Source organism: Suricata suricatta, chromosome 2, assembly GCF_006229205.1.
Source record: "Suricata suricatta isolate VVHF042 chromosome 2, meerkat_22Aug2017_6uvM2_HiC, whole genome shotgun sequence".
Taxonomy (NCBI): Eukaryota; Metazoa; Chordata; class Mammalia; order Carnivora; family Herpestidae; genus Suricata; species Suricata suricatta.
The window spans coordinates 133,267,377-133,291,718 of record NC_043701.1 but is presented as its reverse complement, the minus strand read 5'-3'; the positions used below and the strand labels follow the sequence as shown (position 1 = coordinate 133,291,718).

The 24,342-nt window shown below is 55.1% G+C and overlaps 1 protein-coding gene across 3 annotated transcripts in view; it reads right to left on the bottom strand.

Annotated features, from left to right (window-relative positions):
* CDH23 (cadherin related 23) overlaps nucleotides 1–24,342 on the bottom strand; it is a 413,185-nt gene that overhangs the window by 337,915 nt on the left and 50,928 nt on the right. For all 3 annotated transcript variants that reach the window (XM_029931861.1, XM_029931856.1, XM_029931860.1), the window contains exon 3: nucleotides 20,186–20,263. In XM_029931861.1, the coding sequence (XP_029787721.1) occupies nucleotides 20,186–20,263 (78 nt within the window). The remainder of the gene's footprint in view (nucleotides 1–20,185; nucleotides 20,264–24,342) is intronic.

Here is a 24,342-nt window from a genome sequence, read left to right as displayed (position 1 = left end):
TTGGCTGAGAAAGGTCTGCCCTTCCCCATCCAATGGAATCCTCGGCAAGCCGGGGTCCACCCCCCATTGTGCACGGGCAGTGCTCACTTCAACACCAAGCAGTCCCCTAGGAATCTCCCTTCTCTGGGCAAAGACTCACTTTTTAGTTGGGGTTCCTTCGCCACAGCACATATCAGCACTGTGGGGGTGCCTGCCCCCAAATTCCCACAGTCAGGGCCATCCCAGACAAGGGAGTGGGAACCCAGGAACCCACCCTCCCTGCTCCCCTGGCAAGGACACGCTGCCGCTCTGTTCCCCAGAAGGTGATGTGGGGCGCAAGGTGGTCCAGAGGCTGGGGCAGAGCGGGCAAAGACCAGCTCCGGCCCGCAGCTGCTGAGCGCCGTCACAAGTCCTCTGGCAGCTTCCTCCTCCGCTCGGAGCCCAAGCTTCCGACCCGTGGCGGTGTGGGTGTACCTGTGTGTGCACACACCCACGCAAACTTCCAGGCGTGTCACCTGCCCACGCCCTTCTGCCTTTCACCTCCCTGGCCCGTCACCCCAGGCCGGGCGCGAGTCTGGTGTAATGCGGGCAAGGAGACCGCTGGCAGAGCTTGGAGAGTAGGGCGCAGGGGGGCAGTGGTGAGCACGGGGGCTGGAGCAGAGGCGGGGGCTGGCTGCCAGGGTTTGCTCGTCCCAGCTTTCTCTCTGAAGGGGAAGAAATCAAGTCTGCCCTACCCCCCAAAGGAGGCTCAGGACACAAACCTTCAGGGGCAGGACACACGGGCATCTGGAATCAAGGGGCTCCAGTAAAGAACTGGGGAGCACAAAGTGGAGTCAGAAGGCCTGGTTCCCATTCCAGCTTTTCCTTAACTTGCAGTGTGACCTTGGGATGCCACATACCTTCAGTCTGCTCTCCAGCAAAGTGGGGAGAACAGGAAACGATGCACATAGTGCTGTCTGGGTACCAGGCACTATTCGAAGCTGTTTACTTACACCCCGCTTCTGCACACCAGCCCTATGTGGTAGGTATTATCACATCATCCCCATTTCATGGATGAGGAAGCCCAAGCACAGAGAGGTTAAGTCACTTGCCTAAAGGCACACAGGCAGCAGGTGCCAGAGTCAGGCTTTGAGTCCCGGCAGTCTGCTTCCAGGCTCTTAACCACTATACATACTACCTCCTTGCCAGCCTTGTGGGCTTGTGGGACTGGGGACTCAGTAAAGGACTCTGACAGAGGTGTGCCTCAGTGGTTCTCAAAGAGGGGCTCCAGACGAGGGGCATCAACATCACTGGGAAGCCAGTGAGGAATGTAAATTTTCAGCCTCCACCCCAGACCTGCTGAATCAAACCCTGGGGCTGGGGGTCCCATAATCTGTTTAGCAAGCCTTCCAGAGGATTCCAATGCACACTAAAGTCTGAGAACCACTGGTATGTATGTTTTTTGCCCACAGAATGTTCTTATTCAAGTTCACACTTTTCTGTTTCTAAGCTTAACTTGCTGAAATTAGATGGCTGTTCCCAGCAGCCCAAATCCTGGAGCTCATTCTCTCTCTCTTCCTCTGGGATCTCCTTCAGCCATTTTGCCTTGAGCCGGCCCCTCCTCATCCCACCTCCTACCATCCTCCAAAAAAAAAAAAAAAAAATCACAGCCAACGTCCTTTCAGTAATAATAAACCCAGAACACACGCATCTCTACAGGGCTGACAAGCGTGCTTACGCCCTCCCCGAGATTCTAACTTCCTAATAAATAGCAGCTTCCAAGGTGGTCTGTGACTCTGTGGGCATGCCTGTATACACACACACACACACACACACACACACACACACACACTCCTCACTCTGCCTCATCAGTGAATCTCAGATGTTCCACGCAGGTTGCTACAAATGTACAGAAAAAGCAAAAGATGAAACCAAAATGAAGTCACACACTTACACAAACACGCAGAGACAAAGGCGTGTTCACAGGCAGAGTGCCACCCCACAGAGACACATCAGTACACACACGCGTGCATTCATGCACACAGAGAGGCAGGGACGTGTGCACGGGCACACATATGTGGGCAGGGACACATACAGGGTCACACACACACACACACACACACACACACACACACACATGTGGGCAGGGGGCTGCCTCCGCAGGCGGTGGTCCGTGAAGGAGGTGGGGAAGCCAAGTCCCTCTGGCTTCATGGACCTTCCTGCTTTGACTCTGTCCCCGGGTTGTGGCCGCAGGAGGCAGCCAGCAAGGGTGGCGGTGACGTGCAAGCTCTGGCTGAGACATTCCCTTCTGAACATCCTGCTCCTCCCACCCTTGGGAGGAAAATTATGACTTTCTCAGGGAGGAGGGCTTTTTATTTTTTGTGTTTTCTCCTCTCCCCTCGTTCGGCACACGGCACTAATTTATGACTATTTCCCCAAGTCCACCGAAGTAAGAGGGTAATGGCTTTCACCGTTTGCTTTCTCTCACCTGTCATTCACCACTGGCGACCTGACAGGACTGCAGACAATGTTCCAATCACAGGAGCTGGGTTTTTTTTTTTTTCCCAGCGAAGCAAAAAATTCATAGTGGCCGTGAGGAGAGTTATTTCACTCCTGGACGGAGCGACGTCAGGTAAACAGCTGTAAAAATTCATAACCAGCAGGGCTGCCTCTGGACAGGGGGTGGGCACATCGCCCACAGCTCAGGCTCTGAGCTGGCCCGGCTGGGGGTCCGGAGAGCCAGGTGGCACTCGGTGACTCAGGGCCCTCAGCTTCTATTCCGCCCATCAACTCCAGCCTCTGACCTTGAGTAGGTCATACTCTGCTTCTTTGTACCTGAAGTGCTCAGCTGCTACCTGGGGAGAACGTTCTTTGCCCTCAGGGTCAGGAGGATGGTGGCCAGGCACGGACAAGAGTGGTCTAGAGCCCAGGGGTTCCCTTGCGGGGGCCATGTGTCCCCACCTGAGTGACAACTGGCAGGCTGCTCTCAGTTGCTCATGTGAAAAACTGAGATTTTCTATACCAGCGCTGTTCGCGGTCTGAGCAGATTCGCAGTAATAAAAACATTCTCTATCTGTGCTGTCCTGTGCCGCAGCACTGGCTACTGAGCGCTGGAAATGTGGCCGCGCGAATGTGAAAGTGTTTTAGGTTCTACTTAGATTGTAATTAACAGACATGTAAATAACCACACATCTAGGCGCTACTGCTTAGGGCAATGCAGTGTTCAACTTTTACGCTTCTAGTAACCCATACTGATTCTAGAACCTCCTCTGTTATTGTGAGGACTAAATGAGAGACGCATATGGAGTTTTGGCACCTCCGTGGCCCTCTGTCAGTGGCAGCTCTTATTAACCCTATGGGGCACAGTCATAAGGACAGGAGGAAGCAGGGATTTGAATTCAGGCATGTCAGGTAGAGCAGCACTTTAAGTAACTTACTTGCCTGCTGTTGGTTTTCAGTTTAACTGGCAAGGAGCTCTAGCTGCCGCCACTGAGGGACATGTAGGACGCACGACCAGGGTCAACAATCGGTGGCCCAGTAGAGGTCTTGTTACCCTGCACTGCCATCCCCCTCTTCTTCTGTACCCCCGTCCTCCTCCCCAACCCCCATTCCTCACCCTCCTGGCATCACCCAGGACTATTAGGAGGCGTCATCTGCCCAGGCTCTAGCAAAGTAGGGCCGAGTGGAATTGCTCTTGTCTGCGATAAGACCTCATCACAGACAACAGGGGGGTCTCAGAAGACCCCCTCTTCTCTGGAGCCACAGCATTGAGGAGATGCAGCAGACAAGCTGGGGGAATGACCCCCTGACCATCTCCTAAGGCAGTGCAGGCAGGGACTCACAGGTTGGCTACATGGCATTATTTACTGCTTCTGTGACCATGGGCAAGTTCATTTTTCTCTCCGAGCCTCGGTTCCCTCATCAGCTACATAGAGACATAAATGCCTACCTGGTGGGCGACCATGATGATTTGATGCAGTAACATGTTCAGAGTACCTGGAACCTCATATGTGTTCAAAAAACAGAAGCCATTATTGCTACCATCCTGAGGGCTCAAAGCACACTGGGTAAGAAGCTACTCACTGGTGCCATACCACTCAAGTTCAAATATGAATTCGACCCCTGTGCACCAGCTCTATGATCACGGGCAACTGTCTCCCCGTTTCCCCTTCTTTAAAGCAGTAACAATAATAACAGCACCTTCCTCAGTTATAAGGATTAAAAGGGCTTACGGCAATCACAGACACAGAGTAAGTACTATGCGCTCTGGTTACATTAAATATTCTGGTGAGGTCTCCTAAGAGGCCATCCTCATAAAGAAGTGGCCAGTGGAAGAAACCCCAGCAGCCCTGGGTTTTGATGTACTGATGGCGGGACGCGGCAGAAGCAAAGGGGCAGGGCATGAGGAACCCACCAGAAAAGCCAGGCAAAACAGAGCAGTTCTAACATAAAGAGGACTCTGAACTCAAGGGTCCTGACTTTTGGACACCCTGGGGACTTCACAGCTGCTGATGCTTGGTCACAAGAGAGTCATCCTGATTTATGGGCAGGAAAACTCTGAGCAGAGCTGGCTGGAAAGAAAATGCAAACTTCCTTCCCCGTTGGTCCTGTTTTCCCTGCCCCTTAGCCAGAGGGGGGAGCCACCTGCCCCAGAGCCAGAGGGAGGAGCTGAGAAAGGGACTCTCCCAGGGTCCTCCTTGGCAGAAGAATAGGGATAGAAGAGAGGAGGAAGCATCCCGTCCTCATTCCTCAATATTCTTTTACCAACATCAGACTGGACAGAAAATAACTGGAAAGGCAGAGCCAATTCCTCCTGCCAACCAGGTGAGGGCAGGCTGAGGTTCACCGGCCTTGGTGGTGTGCCAGGCTCTGTGCTGGGCAAAATGTCACACATCCTACGCCACGGCCCATATGCCATCCCTCCAAATGAGGGCACCAGGCTGGGGCAGGGACAGTGCCCTGGGGCTCCCAGGCAGCCTGTCTGCTTGATGTGGCCCCTGCTCTAATTTCAGATCGCAGTCTCCTTATTGCCACTTCTCAAATAGATGCAGAGATTTCTATTTTTGGAGCTCAAAAGCAGTGGCACCTTTCTCCTGGCCACGTTCCTAGTCAATAAAGTAGGTAATCCAAGTTGTGAAAATATACATTCTCCTCCCCACCCCTCGCCTCCCATGACTCGATAAAGCTATTTTCATTTTTTTTTAATGTTTATGTATTTTTGAGAGAGAGGGAGAGACAGAGTGCGAGTTGGGGAGGGGCAGAGAGAGGGAGACACAGACTCTGAAGCAGGCTCCAGGCTCTGAGCTGTCAGCACGGAGCCTGATGTGGGACTCAAACCCACGAACGCTGAGATGATGACCTGAGCCAAAATCCAACACTTAACCGACTGAGCACCCCAGGCATCCCTTTGCTATTTCCATTTTAGATGGAGGGAAATTTTTAATTTCCTAAATTGGCATGTAGGCAAAAGGAGAGGTGTTCACTCTCGGATCTGAGGCTAAGATGGGAAATCTTCTAATTTCCTATGTCCAAAGAGTAAGGCAGGGACTGGGCCAGGCTCAGGTGGTCCTCAGACTGTCAACATTGCTTTCAGAAAGCACCTTATGCGGGGCACTTGGGGGGCTCAGTCAGTTAAGCATCCAACTTCAGCTCAGGTCATGATCTCATGGTTTGTGGGTTTGAGCATTGTCTGTGCTGACAGCTCAGAGTCTGGAGCCTGCTTCAGATTCTGTGTGTCCCTCTCTCTCTGCCTCTCCCCTGCTTACACTCTGTCTCCTCTCTCAAAAATAAATAAACATTAAAAACTTTAGAAAAGAAAAAGAAAGCACCTGTGCATGCAGGGACAGATGAGGTTCCCCAAGTGGGACGGGAGTCACGATCCCTGCCACTGAGCACCTGGTGGGGGGCAGGGCAGGGGGCAGGCCCTGTGCTCACCGAGTTCAGTACTCCCTCAACAACCACGGCAGCTTTGCAAAGTATGCAGCACCAGCCCCATATTATAGATGAGGAAACTGAGGCTCCCGGAGGGGAAGGATCTACTCAGGACTCTGGCACACTTGGGGCCCAGCCAGAACTCAGGGTTCCTTCCTCCAGGGCTCACGGGTCCTCACACCAGGCAGAGAGTACTCCTCCAAGAGCTGGTGACTGATGGATTGGGAGCAGACTGTGTGGACAGCCGGCAGATTCAGTTGCCTCATAAGCCTACCTGCCCCCCTCCCCGCACCCCCTCCCAACCCCTTGCCTTCCTTCTCCTCTCTGTCCAGGCCCTAAACACCTGCCCTTTCCACCAGATCACATCCCGTGGGCAGGACTCCCTCGAAGCAGGTGGTAGTGGGGGGCACCTGAGGACGGAAGCAGCTCCCTTCTCCTTAATTGACTGTAAACTGCTCCAGAGCTTTTAATGAAGGCCGTCAGGAGTAATTAGTCGGCTGCTGCGGCCACTCTGTGTAAACACCAAAGGCGGGGTTGGGGGCAAGCTGCACTGGGCATCCCGATCTCAGCTCTCCTGCGCCTCTCTGCCCCTGTGAGCCCCCCTCCATTCCCACGTCTGTCCTCCAGGGCCACCGCTGAGGTGTGGAGCACACAGGGGGTGTCCCAGGCAGGAGCTCTCAACGCAGGCAGCAAGGGAAGGGCGCTTCCAGGGAGCCCAGCACCACGTCCATGGGGCTGCAGGACGGGACAGGCCTGGGTGGAGGACTCATGCCAGACTTGGGAGCCAGTTCCAGGGGCTGGGAAGCAACATGGCCGGGGAGGGGAGTCTCCAAGTGGGGTTCCCAGCCTGGCAGTAGAATCCCCTAAGAATCTGTGGAAAGTGCAAATTCTCAGGCCCCATCCCCACCCCTGAACCAGACACTTGGAGATGTGGCCTGCAATCGTGTGGTAACAAGCCCTCCAGGGGTTCTGAATTGCTGGGGAAAGGGAACTAACGATGGGAGAGGCCTGCCATGCTCAGTTTACAAGCTGGGGAAACAGAGGCCTGAAGCCCTGAGGGCATTTATGTTAACAGCACACAGCCGAGAATGGAGCCAAGGGCCCCCCTGGGGGCCAGACCACCGGCTTCAAACCTTGGCCCTGGCATTTCAAGGTAGGGCACTAACTTTTCCTCATCTGTAAAAAAGGGACAGCAGTGGTCCCACTGCCCAGCCCAGGGGGCTCAGATGCATGGGAACCTGGCACTGCCATCGTACTCGGAGGCCCATGATGTGACTGGGCACAGAGAAGGGCGAGATTTGAGGAGTCGTGGGCTGTGTTACAAATAACGGAATGCCAGCACCTGCATGCACGCACGCACGCACACACGCATGCCCAGCCCCGCCCAGGTCACAGACTGCTCATTGTTATTGTGTGCCCAGCTGCAAGGAAGTCCCTGCCTCCTGAGCTCTCCTGTCCCCGAGCTGTCCCAAAGCTGTGCCTCCTTGCATTTCCCCTGGACGCCTCCCCCTCAGAATAGGTTTTCCTGGCCTAAGGCTGTCGAAGCCTAGGGATGAACGTGCTCTTGCACCAGGACAAACATGGAAGTCGTTACACATAGGAGGGGTCACCCCCGTGGACATTCCCCACGCCAGGCTCCAAAGGGGACCCCAAGAAAGGAAGGCCATCACCATCTGTGCCTTCCAGGCAACCCCACCGAACAAGGCTCTAAGACACAGTCCCGGCTCTCTAAGAGTTTACGACTCGGTCTGTTCCCTACCTCCACCCCGGGGCACTCAGTTACTGCAGGGCTGGCTGGTTACGACCAACACCTGGGGTGGCCAGGACGCCCAAGGGGCTTTGCGCTCCCCAGCCTCGTGCCCGTGGTTGCCAACGCTGAGCAAAGCTGAGCCCACAAGGACACCTCCCCAGTAGTGCCCTGAGTCCCCGATCCACTTTGATCTGCTAGGGAATCTGCCAACCCCAGAGGTGGTATCCCGGGCGGTGAGGCTGGGCAGCCCCTGGGGGATGACAGTCTTCCAGAAACCAAGGACATCTGTCTGCAGGGTCCGAGTCACTCGCCTCCACTCTATAGCGCCTGTGTGAGGAGCCTGGAGCCAGAGGCCACACGGGGACCCAGCAGGCGGGCACCGCTGCCCTCACCCCACCTACCGGGGCAGCACGTGAGAGACAAGGAGGGAGGGACAATGACCTGCTGGCAGAGCAGCCGGAAGCTGCCTCTAGGCAACCAGATGGGGCGAGCGGGGTGCCTGGGCCCCACCGGCACGGCCTGCCAGGAGATCAGGGGAGACAAATGCCACCACCCTGCCCGTCAGGGTGAGTTATTCACAACATAGGGTTTCTCTAGAGAGCTCATAAAGCAGTTGATGTGGCGAAGCAGGTCTACACTCAATAATGCCTCCGTCTCACTCCAGTCGGACGCCAGCATATTCATCTTGAATTATCCTTTTCAAAGGCCAGATCAATCCTAGGAAACGCCACTGCTCCTGCCACACACAGTCCTGCTGCCAAGAGCACCAGGAAAGTGGGTCCGTGAGCAGCGCTGTGACACCCGGGGGTGGGGACAGAGAGGCAGAGGGACGCCCTCTCCCTCACCCCAGGGCAGGGGGCCCCAAGGGACCAGAGTTGAGGTTCTTGTCCCCTGCATTCCCACTGGGCTATGCAGCAGAGCAAGGAAATGAGAGAGAGGCCAGAGACGGTGGGTGAGGAGCCCTAGCAGCCCTGGGGGTGGAAGATTCACTCTCCACCTGCTTTCATCCACCCGCCCACAAAGCAGGTCAAGTGTTGGTTATGGAGGGAGAGAGACCTAGGTTTGGATCCGGCTCTGCAACTTTTAAAAGATATTTATTTATTTATTTTGAGGGAGAAAGAGTGAGAGAGAACACGCACTGCATGCTTGCAAATGAGCAAGCAGGGGAGGGGCAGAGAGAGAGAGGGAGAGAGAGAATCTCAAGCACTCTCCATGCTGTCAGCGCAGAGCCCAATGCTGGGCTTAACCCCACGAGGGTGGGACCATGACCTGAGCTGAAATCACGAGTCATGCTTAACCAACAGAACCACCCAGGTGCGCAAACCCATCTCTTTAACTTAATGACCATGAGCCTTGCTAAGCCTCAGTTTCCTCATGTGTAAAATGGGCTTAATAACCACCTCCTTCAAAGAGCTTGGTGAAGATTAAATGAGCAAGGCATGCAAAACCTTTGTGCAGCAAAGACAGGGGGGTGATGACCAGGAAGGAGAAGGTGGGCAGAGTCTGTCCTAAGTCAGAGGGTCGGCCACAGGAGCGGGGGACCTCCAGAATCAGTCAGGGGGTAGGCCGTTGTCTGCAGGCCCAGGGTAGCTGTCATAGGAACTCAGGCTGACACCAGGAGCTGGGCAGGCCAGGACGGATAGGGAGCAGCAGCAGGAGCAGACAGCCCGTTAGTAGGAGGGTGGCCCTCAGTACCCGGTGAGACAGGGAGGTGCCTGCTGCCACAAGAGCCTGCCTGCTGCCTGCACCCCTCTAAGCAGACCATTGGGCCAAGTGGATTCCTGGCCAGGCTGGAAATGGGACCAGGCATCTCTGGGACTCTCCCACCTGGAAAGTGAAAATGCCCCTTGGAAGAGTGGCAAATAAAACCATAGCAAATATTTATGTGTCACACGGTGGGTTCTGGCCACTGAGGAAGTCATTCCTGTCCCCAGCTGCTTCTCACCTCATTGGGAGAAGCACGAGTCAGTGACAACACCTATTAGTACCAAGCACGGTTCTAAATGCTTGAAGTTCTTACTTAATCCTCATCACCGTCTTAGGAATGTACACAGTTGACCATCATGCCCATGTTCCAGCTAAGTAAACTGAGGCAGAGAAAGGTCAAGTAGCTGATGGTATAGTCCACACTTCAGCTGAAATTGCCACAGAGGGCTTCTTGGAAGAGGAGGCACCAAAGACAAGCGGTTCAGTAAAAACAACGTCCACCATTTGCACAGGGACTTTTATTTTCGAAGCTCTTTCTTGAAGCTCCTTGAGAAGCTGGCCGGGCAAAATACAATCAGCCCCATTTCCAGAAGAAGGGAACGAAGCTCAAAGAGGTTATGAGCCCTGCCTATGGTTACACAGCTAGGAAGTGGTAGAGCTAGGATTAGAAGCCAGGCTGGATGGCTCCCCACCCCACGTGGGGCAGAGGAAGGGGCAGGCGCCAGGTGGAGGCCTACAGGGAAATATCTGCACCAAGGGACAGCTGTCCTGGGGTGCATACCCTTTCTGACAACACACCTTGGTCTCCTGTTCCAGCCTCAGTCCCCTGAACCATGTAAAGAATAATCAGGGTGAGGGGAGTGAGGACATGTTCAAAGCCATCTCTGTCTGCACCGTCTCCCTAACCAGCTGGACGATTTTGGGTCTTGCAAATCACACCATCGCTGGTTCCGGGGAGCCGAAGCATTCCCAGGTGGCTGCAAGCTTGGAGCATCTTCACCCTATGGCAGGGCTAAGCCAGGCTCCTCTGCCAGCCTGCCAGCTCCCCACCGAGGGTGTGCCGGCCACCTGGGTGGCCGAGGCCCCCACCACCTTCCTGCTGGTCACTGGGGAAGGTCATGGGCCCAGAACAAGCAGACTGGTTAGTCTCATACTCTCGTCTGTCTTCTCCAGTTATTTTTTTTAATGTTTATTTATTTTGGTCACTGTGGGGGGGGGGGGGTAGAAGAGGGACAGGCAGGGAGAGAGGGAGAGAGTCCCAAGCAGGCTCCACACATCAGCACAGAGACCTACTTGGAGCTCAATCTCACAGACCAAGATCATGACCTGAGCTGAAACCAAGGGCCAGATGCTTAACTGACTGAGCCACCCAGGCGCCCCTCTTCCCGAGTCATTTTTTAGCACTAGACCCAACTCTGTGTAATATGTCTGGCAAGGATTGGCATCTTTTGCAGATGCCAGGAAGAGAGTCCTGGACAGGGAAACTGACTTGCCTAAGCTCATCTAAAGGCACAAGCAGAGCCCGCCTGGGCCCCAGGCTCCCGCAGGGCCCCAAGCCTGTGTGCCCAGACCAGGCCGTGCCAGCCACTCCTCGCCCTGGAGCAGCGACACCTTCACCCTATGTGGACCGTTGGTCACTGAGACCCATTCCTGGCTGAGAGGCTGAAGAAAGGCCCACACAATCCTGAGAGGTGGCAGAGTTGGGTATGAAGTGTGGACGTTGAGCGAATTCTTAGGATTCGAATCCTGACTTGCTGGTGGGGGCTTGGGAGCTACCTTGACCTGAGTCTACACCATGGGGATCATGATAGGACAGACTTTCCATCGCTGCTGCCAGGATTCAATGAGACCATGCAGGTGACCTAACTAGCAAGACGCAAGTCCTAAGTAGTTACTGTTGTTATTTGTAGTTGAGCCACAAGGACCTATCTCTGCCATGCAAGACACCGCACAAACTTCTCATTTCCACGGCTGGTCAGCCTATCCGACCACCTTCTGAAATGCCTGTCCTCTAGCTTCAGCCCGTCAAACCCCAGCACCTCCTGTCCCCTTTACCATAAGCTTCCTCCATCCCTGTGTCCAGGATGAATTCTTTCTCACTCAGAGTGTGCGCAGCCTCTTTAGCTCCTGCCTCTTGCTTGCCTGGGCTGGACTAGGCACTGCCCACTGGCCCCTCCTCCCCTCTGTGTGGGGGCTCCTGCGAAGCAATGACCCACTCACAGAATCCCAAAGTTGTGGTTAAGTGCTCGGGCTTGGGGCCAGGCAGCACTAGGTTCAAGCTTGATTTCCAGCCCATTGAAGCTACGTGATCCTGTCCAAGTTGCTTACCCTTCTCTACCCTCTGCCCCATACCTGTGAGACAGGGGTTACATGGCCCGCTTTCGGGGGTTGCTATAAGGATTCAATGGGTCACGTGTATGAAGAGCTGACCTGGACACAGCATAGGAAAAGACAGTTGCCATTTCTGCAGCTGTCTGGAAGGTGCATGTCCCTCCCCCACCCCCAAGCACAGCCTGCACTGGTGCCTAGGGCAGGCCATTAACGGTCTGTCTGCACAACAGGTGGGCACATCATCATTATCATTAGTGTGATTATGGCAGCATCCAAAATGCCCAGCCTGACCGCACCCCTGTCCATGCACAGCCGGGGGCACAGGCTCCAGGTGTGGCTGGGCAGTGTCTCAAGGGAGGGGCTGCAGACCATAAGGGCACACCCTTTGAGGGCTCATGCTTCCCTGAAGAAAGACAGAGAGGAGGCCAGGCCACAGAGGTCGCCAGGCCCTTCCAGAGATCTTGTGATCATCCCCCGCCCTCCTAGAAGGAATAATATAATCCCTGCTCTGAGGTCACCAGGAAAACAGGGCCCCAGGCTGCTTGGTCCCAGGATGTGATTGTCTGGACCAACAATGGGTCACCCCCTTCCCTCCAAAATCTTACACCACACCTGCTCCAATGCCAACAGGCCCTGGGAGCCTCTGGACAACCTCACATTCCTGGAGGACTCTACCCCAGACTGACAGCTGTGAGGCACCTGCGGCCCCTTCTCCAAACCTCGAGTCCCAAGCTCACAGCTCACGAGGATGGCCCTACTCCCCCAGGCCCGCAGGGGGCCCGGGGCCTGCAGGGCAGAGCCCCTGGATCCCCTTCTTCAGCTCACATGCTTCGGGCTGGAACACCACGGTAATTCTCTGGAGCCCTTGGGCAAGCTCCCCACCTTAGGCCTCAGTTTCCCCATCTGGAAAGGGGGAGTGTTTGCCTATGACAGTGGCCATCGAGCTGTCCCGCAGGAGGCCCTAGGTGTCCACAGGCCTTCAGAGGTCCTTCGGGAGGGAATGAAAGTGAAAGTGAGGAGTACAGGCTGTTACATCGCCCCACTGTCTACCTCTGGTCCCAGTGTCACCCACAGACTATTATTTATCTTCCGCATTTATTCTTGTCTAACACACTGTATATTTTCTGTATTGTCAGTAGCTACCAGGCCCCACTGCCTCTGGGCAGGTGGTTGGCAGAAAAGCCCACACTACCCTCTGGACACACACTCAACTGAGATTTGGGAGCCCCTCACGGGCCTCTCCACATCTACAGCCCCCTGAGGCTTTGCCTCCAGCCCTTGCCAAGGAACTGCTCTGGGGGCCCATGACCTCTCTCGTCTATGTCAGTCCTAAGGAACCCTTGGGTTAAGAGGAAAAAACATTCTTGCTCTGTGACTTCTCCAGCCTCTCCTGAGCCATGAGTTCTTCCCTTTACAGGAAGGGGGAGGGGCATAGGGACAAGGGACAGCCCCCTCCAGGACCCTAGGTACAGAGAATGGTCGCAGGAAAGGCCAGAACCTCTACCAGACTCCCCTCTTACCCAAGCCTATCTACATCTGCTCCCAAGCCCCATGCCCGAAGGTCTGGCCATCCCTGAGTGTCTGCTGCCCACAGGCCCCCCCATTCATGTCAGCCCTCCCGCATCCCGATTCCATGCTTTCTCGGGATCCCCTGCAGGGAGTCGCCCAAGGGCTTGCGGGCTCTCTGTTCCTCTGTCTACCGAGGCAGCAAACGTGGGGTCAGCCCACCTGAAAACTGTTCTCCCCGGGTCCAGACAGAACAGCTGGGCACTGATGGAGTTTGCAGGAAAATTAATCAGCGCCGACTGGCCACGGTGCCAGGCACTGCCTGGGCCAGATCCATCCTAATGAATCCCGAGCTCCCGCCTTAATGGCTCCTGACAAGACTAATTTAGTGGCACAGGTGATTAGCGTGGGCATTATCACCTGAATTGTGGCTCAGGCTGCTTTTGGAGGTAGTAAGAGGTCTGCCGGGGTGGGGGGGGGTGTTGATTCCACTTGCCCTGACCTTGGGGACATATGGAGGGTCCAGGAGATTAGGGGAGAGGGCTCGACAAGACATCCAGCATCCACCGGTCCTCACGCTTTCATTCATCCCTCCTTACATTTGTTCAGTGTCCGCTGAGACTCTCTCTGTTCCGGGCACTCTGCTTGGCACAGAGCACATGCAGGCTCAGCAGGCTCAGCTATAAAATGGAGACAGTGACGCCCCTCAGAGATGCACTGTGAGGTCTACAGGAGGCCGGGCATTGAGAACCCTTCACAGAGGCCCTGGTGAGAGGCTGGCCATCCATAAATGCTAGCTAATATTATCACTATATAGTCTCCTATTATACATAAATACAAAAATTATAATTAATTGTAATGTCAGTATTAATAAAAGTAGTAAAAGGGAGCAGCTGGGGAGTTACACCCCCACAACCACACTAGAACTCGCTCAGGGCTTTCACAGGGGTGAATACAAAGCCGAGAGAGGGTGGGGGCCTCAGAGCAGGTGACATCGGAGCTATGCCTTGAAAGATGAGTAGGAATGCACCAGGCAGGAAGGGGAAAGAGCCCTCCTGCCGAAGGACCAGCATGGGGAAGGAAGAGTCGAGGTGTTGGGGGGCTGAGAGCGTCCCCACGGCTGGAGATCAGGGTGTGAGTGGCGAGTGACAGGCCGTGATGATGAGTTCTCACTCCTTCCTATAGGCACCTGGGAGGCTTGTGGCTGGTGGTTTAGAACTCAGATGGAGGGACGGACATTGGTGCCCAGCCCCGAGGGACACTGTCCCCCTCCAGGACCCAAGGTATGAAGATCAGGTCGCAGCCAAGGCAGATGGAGTAGATGTCCGCTGCCCCTCACGGAGCTCCTCGGTCAGCTTGCTGTCTCCACACCAGGCCTCCCGCTGCTGCTTCTGGGTCTCCCTGTGGGTCCCTAGCACGCACACCATATGCAGCCCTGGCAGGCAGCTGGGGTGATCCAAACACTACCGCTGTACAGGGCGGGGGCCTTGTCATTCACAAGCAGAGGCACGTACGGCGTCTGTGCCATCTGGGGCACGTGCTCTCCTGGGCCCACTTCCTGGGCAGCCGTCCCTATCATCACCAACACCTCGCTCCTGACACCCTTGGGAAGGGGACCACCTTCCAGGCAGCAGGAGCGGCAACTGCAAGGCTGACGTAGGAACCTGCCTCTCATGCTCATGGACCCGCAGGGAGGCCAGTGGGGCTGGAGGGGAGCAGGTGTGGGGGAGGGGAGGACAGGAGGTCTGACAGGTGGTCAGGCGGCTGACAGCTTTCACGCCACTCTCATTCCAAGTGGGATGGAGGACTTGAGCACACCTCATGACAGGCTCTGTCTCAGGACCCCCGACTCCTCAGCTGCAGGGGTGAGGGAAGGCTTCAGTGGAGCGAGGGGGCAGGAAGGCCACTGCGACCATCAAGAGGCTGCTAGATAATCCAGGCCTGTGCCGTGGTGGTGGGAACAGAAGGGGCGAGAAGTGAGATGATTCTGGAAATATTTTGAAGATGGCACCAACAGGATTTGCTGATGATCGGAAATGCAGTGAGAGGGAGAAAGGGAAGAGGCAGGGACAAGGCCAAGTTTCTGGCCCGAGCACCTGTGTTTGGGGGGCACAGTGCGGTTGCAATGGGACAGGGCGAGGCTGCAGGGCAAGCAGGGTCTGAGGGAAGGGCAGGATCCGGCCTGGGTGCACAGAGGCTGAGAGCCGTGCAGACACCCAAGTAGAAATGCTGAGCACAGAGGTGCACACACAAGTCTGGAACATCCTCCGCAAGGAGGCCCAGGAAGGAGGTAGAAGCTTCCGGCTTGTAGGCATACATACAGGACCTGAAGCCGCAAGACCAGAGTTGACAGGCACGGGGCTAGAACATGGGGAAGCCACACAAGAGCTGGGCCTTGGGCCCTACAATACTCAGGGGTACGGAAGGCATGGAGGAGCCAGCAAAGGAGGCTGAGAAGGAATAGCCAGAGAGCTGATGCCCGGAGAAGAAAAACACCAAATGCAGGAAGGCCACAGGTCTGAGAATTAAGAACTGGCTTTAGCCATCTGGAGGTGGTTGGTGACGTGAGCCATACTGCTGAGTGTCTGGAGTGGATTTGGGACGTCACCTAGAGACAGCACCCAGGAAGCATCCATCCCTCACCCTCTAGGTGCCATGTGGCCATTCACTGCACAGCCAAGGCCACGGTGCGGGCAATGCCACCAGCCCGACCGGGTGCTGAGTCCTCGATCTGTCCTTGCTCTGCCCCTCCCTGCTGCTGATGGATATTCATGTCTGACACACAGGGACAAGGGGGCCCTGAATGTTAATAGGTTTGTGGAGGGAGGGGGGCAGGACTCCCTAATGACTTCATTTTGCACCTGTCTTCTCTAGCTGGGACACGGTCCCCCAAAAGAACGTCAGACAGAGGGAACTGGAACCAGAGATAAGTGATGAGACAGATGACATGACGCATAGCCTCCACAAGGGATCTGGGACGGCGGTGCTGGGCCCTCCCTCTCTGCTCCCCAGCTCGTGGCCGCTGGCCCGCTGGCCGCAACTGTGGTGACCGCATAAAGAATTGAAAGGCTCAGAAGATTTGGGGTGAATCCAAGACCCAATCTCTAGCTCAGGACAGAACATTTGCAGAAACTACATACTAACAGAGCCCTCAGCCAACTCTACCTCCAGAATCTTAAGAGGAATTTGGAAACACATTAGTTAAAACATTCTGTATACTACCTTGAGCACTCAATAAACATACTTATTATAATAATATATATTATGCATATATATAGTATATATACTAATGTTATTACTCTGTAAGGCCCCAGTGGTCAGAATTAGGCTCAGTGGAAGTTCCAGAGACAGATTTCATATTTCTGTTAGGAAGAAGTTTTCCTTCCCAGAACTGTCCCGTGGCACAAAAACAATCTGTCTTATAGGATCATGAGCTCCCCACCATGAGGCATCAAGCAGAAGCCAGATAATCAGCACCACACCCGGAAGTTGGTCTGCCCACAGCTCTGACCTCCTGCCCTTTTAGACTGGCTGTGCTCTGCCTCTAGCCATTGGTAGTGACCGCCCCTTGACCCAACTCCTCTCTGCACCTGTCTCTCCCCTGTCCCCTCACCAGCCTATGGCTGGCAGGACAGCTCAACTAGTCATCTCCAGGCCACATACAGGTTCTCCTTTCCAGGTATGGAATCCAGAGAGGGGTCTATCCCATCCCCGTTTTGCAGGCTGGAACACTGAGGTTCAGAAAGCAAAGAGCCAGTGAGAGCCAAGCCTCCAAGTCAAGTCTCTACGTCACCCCACTCCACGTGGCAAGCAAAGGACCAGCCCCTTGGACAAACTGTTTCAACTCCCACCCTCCCCCTGGCACCCTGCCACATCCATGTGAGTCCACATCAACCTCTGAGTGGCCCAGGGCACTCAGTGACAGCACACAGTGGAGGTCTCCAGGCCTGCTATCAGAGGGCCTGGATATACACTAGGCCACCAGGGCCAGCCAAGATGAGCCCAATGCCCTCTCATTGGTGAGATAGGAAGTAAGGCCCAGAGAGGGGCAGTGCAGTACCCAATGCCACACAGTGAAGAACAAAAACTAAGTTCATGATTCTCAGGCCAGAGTTTGCCGCCCCCTGGTATGGGCCAACTCAGCACCAGCCCCTGTCCGGAGGGACAAACGAAGCTGTCTTCCAGCTCACTGAGCCCTGTCTCATTCCTCTGGTCCCCTGGAGCCAGGGATCAATCCCCACTGCACCAGATGGACATCCCTGCTGTGACTGCCAAGTGCAGCCTTAATGGGGCCATGTCCTCGGAGTCACTCCCGGAAGCCGATCGATGCTAGTGTTTGCAGAAGACAATCAAGAGGCAGAGCCAAAGGTAACTAGAGCGGGGCCTGCTGGAGGGCTCCCTGGGAGGGGGTGGTCACTACCAGCACCGGCCAAGCATATCCACCCTGCCCCACCCCACCCCCTGCACCACCGACCTCTGAGAGCCCCACACTCAGGGCAGAGCAGGGTCACTGGTGGGGTGATGCAGGCAGCACCACTCACCTGAGAGCAGCCTTGAACTCTCCCAGCCAGCAGCCCCGTCAGTTAGCAGCTGGCCACGCCTCTGCCTCGAAGGTTCCCCCTGCCCCAAATATGGTCCCTCCACCACAAGCAATCCCTGGGAGGCTGAAGTTAGAACAGACCCTTCTAGGGGCGCCTGGGGGTGCTCAGCTCCTTGAGTATCTGACTTCCGCTCAGGTCATAATCTTGCAGTTTGTGAGTCCAAGAGCCTGGAGCCTGCGTCAGATTCTGTCTCCCTCCTTCTCTGCCCCTCCCCTGCTTTCTCTCTCTCCCCTTCTCTCCCTCCCTCCCTCCCTCTCTCTCTCTCACTCTCTCTCTCAAAAATAAACATTAAAAAATGTTTTTAAAAGGGGGCACCTGGGTGGCTCAGTCAGTTAAGTGTCCGACTTTGGCTCAGGTCATGATTTCTCAGTTCATGAGTTCAAGCCCCACATCAGACTCTGCTGACAGGTCAGGGCCTGGAGCCTGCTTCAGATTCTGTGTCTCCCTCTCTCTCTGCCCCTTCCCCCACTTGCACTTTGTCTCTCTCTCAAAAATAAATAAACATTTTTTAAAAGTTAAATGTTAAAAAAAATGTTTTTAAATGTTTAAAAAAAGAGAACAGACCCTTCTGAAAATCAGCTGCAGGAAACAGTATGTGAAGGAACAGAAAGGGAGTCTTTGGGGACTCTGCGCAAGAGCCGCCACCTCCCAGAAACCTCTCCAGCTTCCTCCTGCCTCTGCTCTGTCCCCAGAAGGACACGCCTTCCTCCTTCTAGGCCCCACTGGGACTTAACCAGACATCCAACCCGGCCCCCATCACCCCAACATTGACTTCTTTATCCTTCCGTCAAATTCCTCTCTGGGCGCACGGCACTTAGACCCAGCACAGCGGGCGCATGCCCCTGTATAGCTGATGGACTGACAAATGGACCGAAAGAACCTCTACTGAGGACAAAGGCTGCCAGCGGTCACTCACTATGGAGCCACATATACTAGGCGCCTACTCTCCGACCTCCACGCCGGCCCCCTGCGAGGCCTGGGTGTGGGGAGAAACCCCGGATGAATCCAGAAGCCCACACGCATGTCCTGAAGTTCAGCGGCATCCCCAGGAGACTTCCAGGTACACTCTCCACTCCCACCCCCTCCACCAGGAGTGGAGCGAAGCCTGCAGAAGAGGCAGCCTCCTTCTTGCATGACCCTTTAAACACCTACACCCACAAATCCAGCCTTGCAGTGCTGATTCAAGGATGCTGCAAGTCACCAAAGGAGCCGCTGCTTTCCAGAGCCCCCCATCCCCTCCCATGGGTCCTAAAAATGCAGAGCGACTGGGCCACGGGGACAATGCCCACGATAGTCAGAAACACCAGAAACACACCTGCTACACTCTGCCTGCTATGCTCCTGCCAAACAGCCTCCGCCAGGAAGAGCGATGGAAAGGTCTCTCCAGGGGCTGCCGCTGTGGCCCCACAAACAGCAGGGGAGAGGCTGGGGCCTGCTGAGATCTCCTATGGAGAATTTCGCATCTTCTCTATCACACATCAGCATTTGGTTTTATATAAAAGAGTGTGTAAAATAACTTATGCATTAAATACCTTCACAGCCTGCCCCTCTCTCTGTGCCATCCTGCTTCATTTCCAAGGACAAGTGATGCGCCAGAAAGAGGTGCCACACCAACCCTGGCGGTACGCCCCTTCTGGTGCACAGCCCCGCCCACAGACCCCCGGAGGAGGCAGACCTGAGTTTAAGAAGCCCCAGATGACAAGCACTTCCCTTAGGAGGACTCGAACAAAAATGAGGACAGGGGAGGGAGTGTGGGTGCCAGCTGGGGAGGGGGGGAGGCCTCTCACAGGAATGAGAGTCCCCCCATCAGCACAGTTGCATTTCCCAAGAAGCTTCTGGTCCCCACAGCTGAGCAAAGGCCACAGGGCTGTGCATGAACATCTCCAGCCACAGGCCTAGGAGCCAGGCCCTCAGGAAGGGGATCATGAGGACAGAGCTGGGTAATGAGGTGACTCAAGCTGGGGTGTGAGCGGTGCTTGTGATCACCTCCTAAATCAATCATTTTTTCCCTGATGACAAAACAGGCAGACTCACTGAAGAAGACTTGGTGATCACAGAAAAGGTCAAAAGGCTACAAAACAAATTCTAGGATAGTCGCCACCTTCAAATTTTCCCAAAGAAGAGGAACAAGCCGTCTTGTAGGAGAGACGTGGAAATCAAGCAACTCGGACTCCATGTGCTAACTCCTTGGGCACTTAGAACTCCCCCGTGAGGGAAGGGACTGAGCGTCCCATCCCCAGGGGCAACCAAGGAGAGGTCAGACACACACCCATGAGGGACACCACAAAAGAGGTTCCAGGAACAGGTGGAAGACGGCCACAACCTCTATGACCCCCTTCACTTGGGGGAAGGGAGCCCACCCCACGCCACCCACATGCCCACCAGCCCTGTGCCAACTCACCCACAGGTGTGTCCTCGCTGATCAGCAGGTACGTGTCAAAGAAGTGGTTGGTGAAGAAGGGCAGTCGGTTCACCTGGCCTGGAAGTCAGAGGATGAGAGTGTCAGTCAAGTAGGCGACAGAGTGGGGGCTGCAGAGGGCACTGAGCCCGTGTCCAGTGCCACAGCCACCTTCCCAGGATCTCCTAGAGTCACCGTCCTGCCTCCAGCTAAAAGGGGAATAATGCCAGTAGCGAGGTCGTGCGGTGAGTGAGCCCCCCCCCCCCCCCGCTGAGGCAGTGCTGGAATACACGCAGGATTTCAAAGGCATTAGAAGAAAACATTCATTAAGCTTTTATATTGAACACAGGTTGAAATGAAAATACTGTGGATACGTTGGGTTAACCTTATTATTAAAATGCATTTCCATTCTAATGTTGCTTCTAGAAAATTCCAACTCACCCACGTGGCTCACAGTGTTCTCCTCCTGGGCAGCCTGGTTGTAGGTGGCATGAGAGTGCACCAAGGGCCAGGACTGTCCTCCCTAATCGCTAGCAGCCTGGTGCCCAGAGCAGGGCGAGGCACTCAGGAGCCGAGGGGTATGCGCTGTGTGAAGGTGCATGGCCAGCCGAGCCCACGGAGTAGATCACAACGATGTCCTCTCTGGAAGCCTCCTCCATGCTGGCCACCGTGTCCCCACCATCAGTCCTCACGCTACAGCGGGGGCTATCACATCCCCAGCTGACTGCTGAGGGAGACCTGCCCAGGGTCACTCAGCTAGGAAGTCACGCAGGCCCTATGGGACCCCTGGGTGGTTGACCTTGCATCACTGTGATGGCCTAGAGCCAGGTCTGGAAGGAGTTGGGGAGGTAGTGGCATGGGCTGAGGAATTTAGTGATTCCAAAGTGCCCCCATACCACAAGCCCCGCTACATGAGGCCTCCCGAAGGCCAGCTTTACCTGTCCCCTGATCCTCCTCCTCATGGCCTTCACTAGTGTAATATAATAGAACATATATTTGGGGGGCCTTGGGGGCTTAATCAGTTATGCGTTTGACTTTGGTTCAGGTCATGATCTCCTGGTTTGTGAGTTCGAGCCCTGTTTCAGGCTCTGTGTGGACAGCTCAGAGTGTGGAGCCTGCTTTGGATTCTGTGTCTCCCTCTCTCTCTGCCCCTCCCCTGCTCATGCTATTTCTCTCTCTCTCAAAAATAAATGTTAAAACAAATTTTTTAAATATATATATTTGATCTTTGCCCAGTTCCTGGCACAGAGTTCCAAAACTCCTTAGAATTTCCAAAGGGACAGGTGTGTCCTTTAAAAAGAGCCCCTTTTGAGCACAGCTGGATTTATGCTAGAGAGGGGACTTGGTTGGGGGGAGGCTCTAGGCAGCCCCAGGATGGGGCTAGTGGGCAGAAAGACCAACTCTTTAGTGGGGGAAACATTTAGCCCCACACAGGCCTCCAGAGAGGTGAGGGGGCTGGAGACTGAAGAGCTCTGATGGGCGTTCAGGAGGTGAGCACATCCATGTGCCAGGAGGGTGGCGCACCGGGGGAGGACACGGAAGTCCACGCTGCCCTCACCCCTTTCCACCTGGCCGCCCTGGAGTTGGACCCTGATATTCACCCAGGAAACGGAAGTAAAGTGTCTCCCTGAGTCTTGTGAGTCATTCTAGCTGATGAGACCTGAGAAAGGGGGTCAGAGGAAGCCCTGATTTATGGACGCTAGGTCAGACATACGGGTGGCCTAGGACTCGTGACTGGCCTGTGACGAGGGGCGGTCTTGTGCTCCTGAGCCCTTAAATCTATATGATCTGACACAAACTCCAGATAGTGTCAGCCTGAATTTCACCAAATTGTTGGACACCCAGTTGGCATCCAGAGAATTGAAGAATCAGTTGTTGGTATGGAAAAACATACCAAAGGTAGACAGGTGAGGGCCCCTCCCTTTCTGCCCCTGCCAACCAGGGGGTGGGCAGCTGGTCCGTCTCCCATGGACCTGCTGGGTCCTCTGGGGGCATCCTTCTTTTCCCCATTTTGGCTGAGCTGGGGCTCTCTCATCTCAGGGCCGGTGCCAGGCCAGCTCCCAGGAAGTGAGAAGGCTGGAGTCGAGGAAGAGCGCTGTCCTTCCTGCCCGAGATGCCCTGGGTGGGGAGTGGCCTGAGCGACATCTTTGCCTCCTCCCTCTAAGTCTTCCCAGAATGATGCCATTTCTGAATCCTCAAACATTCTGGCCTCTCTCTCACTTTCTGGTGAGGGCCGCTGCCCCTTCTGCCTTCACCTGCCAAACTCCTACTCAAGTTTCTTCTTAGACATCCTTCAAGTTTCATCTCAGACATCCCTTCTTCCAGGAAGCCCTCCTTGATCACCATTACTACAAACACGCCCACCCACACACTCCTCCATCCTCTCACAGCAGGAATCAAGAGCCCCTCACACACGTAACAGCCTCAGAAAGAGGCCCAGGGCCAAGGGCCTTGCCTTGGTATGGAACTTCCCCGGGCTTCTGTCCAGTCACATGATCTTCACATGCCTCAGTTTACTCAGGTGTAAAATAGCAATAATAAGACTTACCTGAGGGCAGTTCTGAGGATTAAGGGAGATTACATACATAAAGTGCTTAGTGCCATGCCCCAGCACACAGCAAGCACTGGATAAATGGTAACTACCATTAATATGGGTATTAATAACGCAGCCAGAGAGGGAGGCTTTTGATCACACAAGAAGAGCCGTGGGCTCCAGCATGGGAAGCAGGCTAGACCCAGCCTGAAGGCTCAGGGGTACCCAGAGAATGCAGCAGGGGGCTCGGTCTGCTGGGCAGAGGGAAGCCAGGGGGATAGATGTCACCTGCAGCAGCTCTGTTCATTTTTAAATGTTCTTGTACAGGACCTGGCGATAATCACCCGCTGAGTGCTCTGCACGGCCAGCGGGCACAGCCCCGGGGACACGAGTTCCCTGCCACAGACAAGCAGGACCTGTGTTCGCAGAACAGTCCTGAGGCCCCCAGAGTGCTGTCATGCGGCACCTGGGGACCAGGAGGGGGCCGACAGGGCAGGCGTGGGGACAGGGCACAGGGACAGCGGACTCATTCTCTTAAAAACCACTTTTGGGTGCCTGGGTAGCTCAGTCAGTTGAGCGTCCAACTTTGGCTCAGGTCATGATCTCACGGTTCATGGGTTCATGCCCTGCGTCGGGCTCTGTGCTGACAGCTAGCTCAGAGCCTGGAGCCTGTCTTCAGATTCTGTGTCTCCCTCTCTCTCTGACCCTCCCCTGCTCGCACTGTCTCTGTCTCTTAAAAAATAAATAAAACATTCAACAACAACAACAACAACAAAAAACACTTTCAAGGCACAAAGGAATGGCTCTGTCCTCCCAAGGCAAAACGGCTGGGACCATGAGTGGATACATGAGGAGAGGGGACACGGAGGACCTCAGTGATGGAAAGTCCCAGCTTCCCATGCCCATGATCGGCTCCTCTGTCCATGCTGCACACACCCTGTCCCCATGGGTCCACATCCACTGCTGGCTCTGCCTGCTGGCTTCTTCCCACCTCCGCCAGCCACTCATACTCACTGTCCCCCACACAGTAGATCGAGGGGTCCACCAGCTTTAAATGTTTCAAACACTGCCCAGCACCCAGCTTCTCAGCACCACAGGCTTGGCGGGGAGGAGGGAGTGGGGAGCTGCACGCACCGCTCGAGTGGCCGCTGCATGGCACCTGCTCTGGGAATGACCAGCATCCAACGCAACTGTGTGGGGACACTAGGAAGCAGTGACTTTATTCAGAGTCGTGGGATGGGGGATTCCCCTTTGGGCTTGAACACTGGCCAGAGCCTTGAGGCAGCCAGGCCTGCATACAGCCAGGCCTGCCCGCTCTGCTCTCTGATCGCTAATGGGGGGCTGCAAGCAGAGGGGCTCACATTAAGATCCATGCGGTGGGGGACCCCAGATATGGGAGGAGCCCTGGGCAGATGGTGCCAATTTAGGGGCCTTGCATACTTTGCCACTCACCACTGTGTGACCTTGGCAAATCTCTCTTTCTCTCTAGCCCCAGTTTCCAAGCCTCAAGACAAAAGCCCCACACTGTCCTCCCCTGCCGCCTCCTTGCCAGAGATGTCCTGTGTACCGGGTCACCGCCACAGTGGCTGCAGTGCGGCACATGGGAGCCCCAGCGGTCAGAAGCCCG